The following is a 12,021-nucleotide window of genomic DNA, read 5'->3' as shown; positions in this document are numbered from 1 at the left end:
TGGCACAAAGCCAAGGTCGGCTCTATGAAGTGTTGGCATACAGTAACTGAACAAAAGGTTTGAAAGTGGCATGGAGATAATATTTACAGAGAACTTTTGGCTATTTTTTTCTGTTGCGAATGATTTTACTGTGATCCCGTATGTTAGGTGTAGGAAGGATGCATGCAGTATATTAAGATCATCATCAAATTCGTATTACCCATTTCATGTTAGAATTGCAATTTAGCATACTTCTAAAGTATAGCATACTTGTATGAAAAATGATAGCCAGACGTTTTTTTTTTTTTTCCTTTTTTTTTGGGGGGGGGGGATGCAGTCTGACTGTATATAGCACAGTTTTGAACTGTTAAGGATTGATTGCTGCCTTGAATATCAGATGAACAGCAAAACACTGTTAAAAAATAAATAAACAATTGGAAGAGCAACAATACATTTATGCCCTTTGAGTGGAAAAGAACTGAGTTCAATTATCGTTGTGATGAGAGGAATCTTTATATGGCCGATCTGATATGGAGGTATCAGGGTTTTTTTCCCTGGAAACTCAAGTTTTTCATCCTGCATATGGCCAATGGTGGGTGGTAGATTGTGCTGTCCATTGATGGTAAGAGTGTTGTGTAGCTACAGGATTAAGTAAGGAAGGTGGGATGTGGAGTAATGCCCAACCACGATGAGTCCTTGGACTGCTTGGAGGTGTCACGTAATAATAATAAAATATAAATAAGCCATTCAAAATTAAAAACTAGAATAAGATTACTTAAGAGAAATCAAAACAAGAAAAATCATTAAAATATGGAGATAACAAATAAAAAGATACACAGAACCTGACATGGGGAGAATTTGATCTTTTCATTCTCAACTTGAGAATGAAATGGAGAAGAGGAAATAAGTCAAATCCTCCCTTTGTCATCCATGTTACTAGGTTCTCATTTTATGAACTGGATTAGAAGTTCTATCTAGTTAATGAAACAGCAAAACTTTACCTCAGGAGACTGAAGGCTTGATCTCTTACTACCTTCACCATATCTCAGTGTACACTGGAAATCTGCATCATACATCTGACCAGGTTGCTTAGAGGGAGGAGGATAGAGAAGATTGGTAGAATATGGACTTGATGGCTGAAGACAGTTCGACTGTTGAGATCTTCATTACAAAATTTCAAGAGAACAAATTGCAACAGGTAAATATATGAGTATGTATAATGTAAAGACTATTTTTATGCTGACAACATTCTCTAAATAAAAATTGGACATACAATTGTATTTCAACAAATGCTAGTAAGTTATTTCTAACATTTGTGTATGTGTATGATTATTACTGTTATTATTAGTCAGGACTCCAAAAGACTCATTGTGGGAGGTCTTTCCTAGGAAACACAAAGTCTATCAAGATTCATAGTGGGAGGTCCCTCTTAGGAAACACAAAGTCTATCATACCGCTCTCCTTAAACTCATTGACCATTCTCACTTTCACCGCTCTATCAGGCAATGCATTCCATGGTTCAATCACCCTCCATGCAAAGAAACCACTCCTCACCCTCTTGCTCACATTTTCCTTTCGTAACTTCTGAGGATGGCCCCTTGCCATCACTCCTTCTCACTGTTCAACCAAGTGAAAGAACTCCCCAGTATTAACCCTGTAACCACCTCTCAACAGTTCAAAAGTCTCAATCATATCACCTCTTCTTATTCTATAAACCAAACTCTGCAGTCCACATTCCCTCAGCCGATCCTCATAACTAACATTGTACAGTCCTGAAACCATCTTTGTTATCTGCCTTTGTACCCATTTCCACAGTTAATTTATCCCCTTCAAATCCTGAGGACCAAATCTGAGAACAACACTCTAAGTGTGGTCTGATCAGGGTCTTATACAATGGAATGATAACTCTTTTATATCTTCAGGTCAGCATCCTTCTCATTATTGCAACAATCCTCTGTGTTACCTTCACCACCTTTGAAATATGTCCCCTAAATTTCAGGCTTCTATCAATCATCAACCCCAGATCTCTTGTCTCCTCTACATCCTCCAGTATTGCTCCTCCAATAGTGTATGCAGCATCCCATCGATGTGTCCCAAACCTCAAGACCTTACATTTTGCTGCATTAAACCGACAACCCCCCCATTCATTTGCGCATCTGCCAATTATGCAAATTATATTAATATCAAACAACTACATTCTCAGCTATTGCTAAACTTTGAATGGTTTAGCATGTTACATTTTCTTGGAACAGCATTATCCAAACATACAGTTAATTGTACGTCCAATTAAGAAAGAAAGCAAACTGATTATTCAATGCATCCACCTAAATGAGTAACATATTAGTTGGAAACTTTGATTTATGGTCTATTGACCACAAACCAAAGGACAAGTGTTCCAGTTATTATTATTACTCAAGACCCCCATGGAGTCAAAGACTCATCTAGGAGGTCTTTTTATTAAACACAGCTCATCATACCGTGCTTTAAACACACTCAAATTCTCTGCAGATACCACACTCTCGGGTAAGGCATTCCAATCAATCACAACTCTACATGAAAAAATCCTGTCTCTCACTACCCTACTCACACCCTCCTTATACAGCTTCCAGGGATGACCTCCAATTTTCCCCTGAACTCCCACTATTTTCTGTAGAACCTCTCCAACATTGATCCTATAACAACCCCTTAATAACTTGTAGGTGTCTATCATATCTCCTCTCCTTCTCCTGTTGCAACTTGCAAAGTCCACCAGACTTTGCAAGTTGCATCTTCTCAATCTTTCCTCATACCCAACATTCCAGAGGTTAGAAACTACCTTAGTCATTCGCCTCTGGATCCTCTCCAATATCTCTTCGTCCTTCTGAAAACCAGGTGACCAAATCTGGGTACAATAGTCCATGTGTGGCCAAATCAAAGACTTATACAATGGAACAAGAATCCCCCTACTTCTATAAGTCAGTGTCCTCTGCATCATTCCCAGAAGCCCTTGTGTTGGCTTCAAAATTTTGGCTATGTGTCCCCTAAATTTCAGATCCTTATCCACTATCACCCGAGATCTCGTATTCCTTCACCTCTGACTGATGCAGCGGACATAGTAGAATTGTTCAATGACACTTTATTTGAGTCTTTCATCCTGGAGGAGTCAGTTTTAATGCTAGAGAGATAGGGCAGGTTCAAGGTTTAGAGGTACAGGAGGAGAGTGTGTTTCAAATACTGAGTACTATGGATGTCAGTAAAACTGTGAGACTGGATGGTATTTCACCATTAGTTTTGAGAGAATGTGCTAGGGAACTGACAGTGCCTTTGACTTGGCTTTTCAATGAAAGTCTGGCTGCTGGAAAGGTGCCCATGAAATGGAAGGATGGTAAGATAGTGCCATTGCATAAGGGCGGTAGCAGACTGGAAGTGTCTAATTATAGATCAGTTTGTGTGTCATCAGTAGTTAGTAAGATCTTGGAGAAAGTAGTGAAGGAGCACACAGCATTGGGCAGATGAGGGTAATGTTATCTGTCAGAGTCAACATGGATTTTCGAAGGGGTGTTCTTGTTTTAGTAATATGTTAGCCATTTATAATAAAGTTACAAGAGTATTAGATGAGAGAAAGGCATATACTGCCATTTTCTTAGACTTAGTGAAGGCATTTGACGGGTATCCACATGATAAGTTGCAGCACATGGGTTTGGATGTCAGGTTGGTCAACTGGATATAGGATTGGCTGTCCGATAGGTATCAGAGAGTTGTGTATTGTGGGGCAGTTTCAAGGAAGTAGAGGGTTACAAGTGGGGCCCCACAGGGCTCAGTACTGGGACCTATATTGTTTAACCTTTATATCAATGACATTGTCAGTGGATTGCAAGGGGATATTCAGTTGTTTGCAGATGATACGAAGCTGGGAAGGATTATTAGTAATAGTGCAGATGCGGCAGCCCTGCAAGAGGAATTGAATAAGCTAGATAGATGGGCAAACGAACGGGGTTGTCAGTTTAATGCAGCAAAATGTAAGGTCTTGAGGTTTGGGACACATCGATGGGACGCTGCATACTCTATTGGAGGAGCTATACTGGAGGAAGTAGGGGAGACAGGAGTTCTAGGGTTGATGATTGATAGAAACCTGAAATTCAAGGGACATATTGCAAAGGTGGTGAAGGTAACACAGACGATTGCTGCAATAATGAGAAGGACGCTGACCTACAGAGATAAAAGAGTTATCATTCCGTTGTAAAAAACTCTGATCAGACCACACTTAGACTATTGTTCTCAGATTTGGTCCCCAGGATTTGAAGGGGATAAATTAACTGTGAAAAGGATACAAAGACGGATGACAAAGATGGTTTCAGGACTGTACAAGGATAGTTATGAGGATCAGCTGACTGCAGAATTTGGTGGATAGAAGGAGAGGTGATATGATTGAGACTTTTAAACTGTACAGGGTTGACACTGGGGAGTTCTTTCGCTTGGTTGAACAGTGGGAAGGAGTGATGACAAGAGGCCATCCCTGGAAGTTACGAAAGGAAACTGTGAGCAAGAGGGTGAGGAGTGGTTTCTTTGCATGGAGGGTGGATGAACCACGGAATGCTCTTCCTGATGGAGTGGTGAGAGCGAGAACTGTCAATGAATGGTATGATAGACTTTGTGTTTCTTAGGGGGGGGGGGACCTCCCCTCATTGAGTCTTGATAGACTTTTTGTTTCTTAGGAAGGACCTCCCACGATGAGTCTTTTGACTCCATGGAGACCTGAATAATAATAATAATAATAATAATAATAATAATATATTCTCACCAAGCATAAATTCTGCATCCCATTTTTGTTTTCCAAATTTTAAAACCTTACATTTTGCAACATTGAACTCACATCCACCATTCCTGTGCCCAATCACTTAATTTATTCAAGTTTTCTTGTAAGGCCACAACATCTCCTCCACTCTTCATGGTTCGTCCCAACTTTGCATCATCTGCAAACAACTGAATATCTCCATTCAAATCTTCACCAATATCATTAATATACAAATTAAAAAGCAATGGCCCTAAAACAGGCCACTGAGGCACAGCAATAGGAACTTTCCTTTTCCTGGATATTGCTTCCCTATACACAACTTGTTGATACCTATCAGATAGCCAGTCTCCAATCCTATGCACCAATTCTAATATCCAACCCCATCCACTCAAGTTTGACTTATCATGCGGTAATCTATCAAAAGCCTTTGCAAAATCTAGGTACATTACTGTGTATCGTTCTCCTCTGTCCATGGAAGCAGTCATCTTATTGTAATAAGTAAGTAGATTACTAAAACGACCTCCCTTTAGCAAATCCATGCTGTCCATGAAAGATAATACCATTGTTGTCAACCCAATTCTGGATCATAGTTGTCACAAGCTTCTCCAACTAACTACAGCACCTGAAACACAGATAGGCCTATAGTTTGATGCTTGAATTTTATCACCTCCTTTATGAAGTGGCACAATTTTGCCCTCCTTCCACTCCTTAGGAACTTGACTGAGTGCAAGCTCATATTAAAAAAATATGTCAAGGCCGGCATCAACTCCCTGGCACATTCATTCATTCACCTTCAGAATATCTGGTGATATATTATCAAGTTCCACAGCCTTATTTATATCTAGTTTGCTCAACTCCCATACACCTCTTGCTCACTTACAGTCAGTCTCTCTTCCCCATCATCAGCTGCTCTCAATCTCTCCACGAAGTCACATTCACAAGATTGAAAGACCTTTATGAACTGCTCATTAAGTATCTCCACCACACCTTCTGCAACTGCTGTCTTTATACCATTTTCTCCCATCAATGTCATCCTTCCATAATCATACTTTCTTTTGCTGGCTACATATCGAAAGAACTCCTTAGGATTCTTTTTGGCTTCATTAGCTAACTGCTGTTTATACCTCTCTTTAGCTACCCTCACCAACCAAGTCACCCATCTTGTCTGGTCTTTGTAGTACTTATGGAATTGGTTATTGCCACTGCTCTTATGATGCTTCCATAATGCCCTTTTTCTTTGTATCGCATGCTTAATTTCATCCATTTCACACCTACTTTATTTAACCTTCTCACTCTTGGAATACATTTAGACACTGCATCTACTACATAGTTTTTGAAAATCCCCCAAGCTGCACTGATCGCTTCTCCAGCTTACTCCTCATTCCATGCTACACCTGCAAGCTGTCTCCTGAGCGCTTCATAATCCTTCCCCCTTGCAGTTCCACATATACCCTTTTCTTACAGAGGTCCTCACACTGGCTGGCAACCACCCAGGTAATCACCTCTTGGTCACTCTCACCAATTGGTGGGTGATTTGACACTTCATTTATAATTACATCCTCTGATTAGATGAAAAAAATCTAAGACCCTCAATCCTTGTGTGCCCTCTCTTACATACTGTCCGAGGTAGTTATCCCGCAAAAACTCAAGAAACTAATTTTCTATACTTCCAGTTGCTATCTCATCATTCCAGTCTATATTGCCATAATTAAAATCATCCATAATGGTCACTCTTTTCTTATTTGCTTGGCTAATTTGATTATACATTTCATAGTCACTATATCCACATTTCCTGGTCTATAACAACATCCAACCAAGTATTTCATTCCATTCACCTTTATCTCACACCACACTGCCTCAAAACCACTGCCACTATTTCCCTCTTGCATCTCTCTTTGTATGGACATAACGCTTTCTCTATCATTAATAGCACTCTCCCCTCCCTTTTTACCCCTTCTATCCTCATGAAACACATCATATTCTTCCATCTCTATTCCTGTCAGGATGTCATCCTCTTCCAACCATGTCTCACTTATTCTGACAATCTTTGGGTGAACAGACACAATTAATGCAACCATTTCATCTGCCATGTTTCTTATACTTCTAGCATTTGTATATAAACACAACAGCTCATTCCTGGATCTATAGCTAGTTCCACTGATACCACTCATTCGTTGTGATCTCTCCATGCTCGACTGGGGCCATTTCCCTTTCTGCTTATTCATTTTAGAACCCTGTTCAATTCCAACTGTTTCCTTTTGATCCCAGGTCATCCCATTCCTTTCCTGTCTACACATGCTCTCATATCCTCTTGGAGCATCCACCTTTCTCACGCTGTGCATCCACTCTGAGCCTCCCTTTCCCTGTTCATCTTGCACACCCATTCTCTCATTTTCCATACTTATGCCACTTACTTCCTCATTTATAACCACCTCTTCAATCTCTACTGTCATACTCTCCTGCTCTTCCACATCACTTCCCACAGGGTTAAAAAATTATTATTTAGCACATAAAATGTGTTGAGGCATGCAATGCACTTTGCAAACAGGACAATAGTGCTGTTAGCATGCATAGCATTGTAAAATATTTCTGATTTCAGTTTCTTTCCCAGTTCAAAAGAACATAAAATGGACACAAAGATATAACATTTGCAAATAACAAAACACATCTTACTATTATGTTACAACACCTCACCTACTGGTGAACTGATTGTATGGACTTGTCTGTTGTGTAAACAGATCCTATTGTTACCATTGAAGGTCTCACACGTTTCCTAATCATCAAATAAATGAAACACACACACACAATTAGGGATAAGATATCAAGGGAAGAACCCAACCCAGATCAAAGACAGAGTAGCCATATCAAATATGAAACTTTATCTACAATTGCTGTTCACTTCATCAAAGTAGTTACTGTAACATAATTAACACACAGTGACAAGCATGGATAAAATAGGTTATTCTTCTTCTATATAATGGCTTGGTAAGGCCACATTGGGATAACTGAAAATAGATCTAGTTGCCTGGTTTCATTGGAGATGTAAAGATGGTGGAGAGGATCCAGAAATTAGCAATTGATATTGTGGCAGGTGTATGGAATTCTTCCTATGATGACAGATTGAAGGTCTGTAGCTTTATAGAAGTTAGTGAATAATAGGTTATTAAAAGGATTTTATAGAAAAGACACAGAAGACTTTTTCAATATTTGGTAAGAAGTGAAATATCTGGAATCAGACTTGGAAATCATTTAAGAATGTGGTAAGCAAAGATAAGATGTGAGAATTAAGATTTTTTGTTTAGATCATAGTGGTGAATGGGTGGTTTGTTTCCAGGTGGAGTTATTATTATTCTTATCATAATAAGACCCCATGGAGTAAAATACTCATCTGGAAGGTCTCTTTGCATTAACATTCACAACCCTCCATGCAAAAAACCTGCTTCTCACTCCTCTGCTTATTACATCCTCCTTATCCAGCATCTAGGATGACATCTTCTCCCCAGATTTCCCACCATTTTATGAAAAAACCTATGCAACATTAATTCTATAACCCCTTAGTAATTTGCACGGCTCTATCATATCACCCCCCTCTTCCTGCTGTCCACTAGACTCTATAAATTGCATCTTCTCAACCTTTCTTCATATTCAGCATTCCATCATCATCATCATCAAATTCCTGTCATATACCCTCAAGGGGTGTACAGGATATGATAGTACTACATAAAAAATTTACATCAGTACTAACTACAATTTTCCTCCAAATCAGTCTCTTACCTGTCAAGACTCCAACATTATCAGATCTTATATTTCTATCTTCTAAGGCACTTTTTACCATATCAATCCACCTATATCTTGGTCTTCCTCTAGAAGGTCTTTTTCCTGCCAACCTGGCAAAGAACACTTCCAGCATTCCAGAGATTAGAAACTACCTTACTCAATTGCCTCTGGACCCTTTACTTAATCATTTTGAAAATCAGGTGACCAAATATGTGCACAGTAGTCCAAATGTGGCCTAATCAGAGCCTTATACAATGGAACTAGAATCTCCTTGTACATTCTACATCCCATTTTCTTTCCCATATTTTAAAACCTTACATTTTGCAACACTAAACTGGCATCCACACTCCCGTGCCCATTCACTCAATCTACTCAACTCTTCTTGTAAGGCCATGTCTGCTCTGCTCTTCATAGTTTGTTCCAACTTTGCATCACCTGCAAACAATTGAATATCCTAATCCAAGTCTTCCATAATATCTTTAACATAAAAGTAAAACAGCAATGGCCCTAAAACACACCTGAATGCCACTGGTAAATTTTCTCCTCAGGATATTACTCGTCCCTTTACACAACTTGATGACATCTAAAAAATAGCCAACCTCTAATCTAATATAGTATTCTAATATCCAACTGCATCTGATCTAGTTTGACTATCAACTTATGTAGTAATCTATCAAAAGCATACTATATAAAAGGCCTTAAGTATACTACTGTGTACCATCTCCCATGTTCAATGCTGCTGTCACCTTATTGTAACAAGCAAGTAGATTACTAAAACATGAACTCCATTTAGCAACTCTGTGCTGTACAGCAAAGATCATACCATACCCACAAGCCTCTCCAATACCTTAACCACAGCACCTGACACACAGATTCGATGATGCTTGAATTCTGTCACCTCCTTTATGAAGCAATATAATCTTGCCTTCCTTCCACTCCTTTGGAATTTGACACAATTTAAGATTCATTAAACAAATACATTGAGGCAGATGTCAACTTCCTGTTAACATCTGCCTGGACACATGCCTTCAAAATACATGGTGATATATATATTATCAATCCACAGCCTTATTAACATTAAGTTTGCTGAATTCCAGATATACTTTTTCCTTATTCAGATTCAGTCTCTCTTCCTAATCATCCACAGCTCTCAAACTTTCCATGATATCACATTCACAAGAATGAAAGACCTGTATGAACTGCTCATTAAATATCTCAACTAAGTCCTCCATAGCAGTTTTCCTTATACTATATTACAATCAGTGCCATACTGCCACAATCATTTATTTTTTTTGATGGCTACATATTGAAAAGAACTTCCTTGGAATTTTTTGGCCTCATTAGCTAACTGCTATTCATACTGAACTTTTGCTGCATTCATGAACTGAGTCACCTTACTGTTAATTGCACTCTGTTTTATTATTAATTTTATTATTAATTTCACTCTTTTTTCAGTCATTATTGTCTGCTATATCAACAACAGAACTATTTTTCTCACTATCATTTCCACACACTTTCTGAACATTCTCCCAATATTCAACTGGAACATGGCACCATGACAGTTATGGTGCCATGTTCCTTACTCATATTTAACCTCATATTTATGCAAAACTCAAGGTCCATCACAATCCATCAATATCTGTGAAATCTACACATGCATACATATCTCATTCATTGCAGCATATCAATTTACTTTACTTTTCTTTCATGTCAACATATACAAAGATTCCTTTTGCCTTTCACTGCCATTTTATATCACTGTACTAACAAGAACAAAGAATTTATTGTGATACTGCCTAAGACATTTATCCAAATGCCACGTTCCACTCAATATCTCCCAATAACAGTGTCATTCTACAAATTAGACAATATCAACACACATTAAACATAAAATTCCCTCATCTTGTTGCAGTCCACAGGATGAGTGATATTTAACATATGCCACCTAGTGACGTAAAATCTTGTGAATGCTTTGTCAGTAAATGATTTCAAAGAGAAGCATGTAGGCTTTTTTGTTAATAACAGCAATGTTAATAACAGTCAGTAATGGCTTCCCAAGATGAATCTCTGACATCTAATTTTGTATTTTGTCATGCTAATCTTCATCTCATACCAAACAGCCTCGAATCCATATCCTATATTACTCATACCATTACTGGAGATTTCTACTCTGGTTCAATTTCTACTCTAGAAATCATCACTGGAGATTTCTACTCTGGTTGAATTTAATTCTTCTGTAATCATTAATAATACTATGCTGCTATTCTTATCTTGTCTGTCTTCCCTGATTAAACTGAATCCATCATATTCTATTTCAATAATAATAATATCCTACTCTCTCAGCCAGATCTCAATAATGCCAATAACTTTCGGTTTCATCATATCTACCAATACTACAGGACCCCTTGCCTTTATTCCTGATATTTGTGCATATGTATGACAACTGACTACCAGGCTAATGAGTTAATCTTGAAACAAATCCCCCCCCCCCATTTGCACAGTTAACATATTTCTTTCTTGATGAAACTAGCTCTGTGTTTTCTAGAGCAACCATCATTCTTATTCTCGCTCAGTCATCATTAGACTCTCAATTTCTATCATCTAATTTAATCCATACATGCATATGTTCATGAAACCACCCAACAAGTCACATTTACTCTTTCACCAAACAACAATTTTAAAAGTGCCTGCCAATGCAGTTCATTTTGCCATTATAAATCCATCTGACCATCAATGTCATTCCATATAACAACATACTGCACAGCATTTTTCCTACACATACCACTTATTGACTCGTTTTCTTCTGTATCTGTCCTTAACTTGCTCCTCTCATACCCAGGCACAACAGATTCAAAATTTTTCCTTCTTCTCTTTCACCTAACTAAACAAATCTTTTATAATTAATCTCAAACCATACTTTTCTTCTTTATAATCTATCCCAACCAACACAACTGTATTGTCCATTTGTTTCTACTTGCTTACATACTGCTACAGTCATATCATGAAAACTTATTACCACCAGAAAAAAATTACTGCTTTTAGAAACAGAAACAATATACTTACTACATATTTTGTGACAAAGAATGGAATTCTTTATATCTACCATGCAGAAGACCCTTTATTATGAATGAAGTTCATAAGTCAAGAGACAGGTGCTTGTATGAGACCTTTTCAAAGATAAGTTTAAAACAAGTTTTGTTCCATAACAGAAGTCTTTTATACTTCCCACATATGAAAATGTATTAAGGAAACATTTTAAGATATGTTCGTGCTGATGAATGTGAAAAGGTACAAAAATTGCTATTGGTATTTGTGTAATAATTTAAAAGAAAAACTGCATTACTACTGAATATGTAAGAAGGATATATAAAAACTGTGCTTATTATGAAGGAATCGAAAAAGTGTGTGATGGGATGATGGAGCGGTTTAATTGTTTGAAGTGAGTTTGAAGAGGGGATGCTCAGAAAAACTATTGTTTGATAAAGTATGGA

At 37.9% G+C, this 12,021-nt stretch overlaps 1 protein-coding gene across 1 annotated transcript in view; it reads right to left on the bottom strand.

Moving 5' to 3' along the window:
- LOC150097452 (A disintegrin and metalloproteinase with thrombospondin motifs adt-2-like) overlaps positions 1 to 12,021 on the bottom strand; it is a gene marked incomplete at its 3' end in the record, with an annotated part of 681,635 nt that overhangs the window by 395,039 nt on the left and 274,575 nt on the right. Inside the window, exon 9 of the mRNA XM_090406923.1 lies at positions 981 to 1,140. Within this exon, the coding sequence (XP_090263049.1) occupies positions 981 to 1,140 (160 nt within the window). The remainder of the gene's footprint in view (positions 1 to 980; positions 1,141 to 12,021) is intronic.

This window comes from Typopeltis vanoorti, chromosome 17 (genome assembly GCF_054136105.1).
Source record: "Typopeltis vanoorti isolate ZY-2024b chromosome 17, IOZ_Tvanoo_1.0, whole genome shotgun sequence".
Lineage (NCBI taxonomy): Eukaryota > Metazoa > Arthropoda > Arachnida > Uropygi > Thelyphonidae > Typopeltis > Typopeltis vanoorti.
This window is presented reverse-complemented; position numbering and strand designations above follow the sequence as displayed.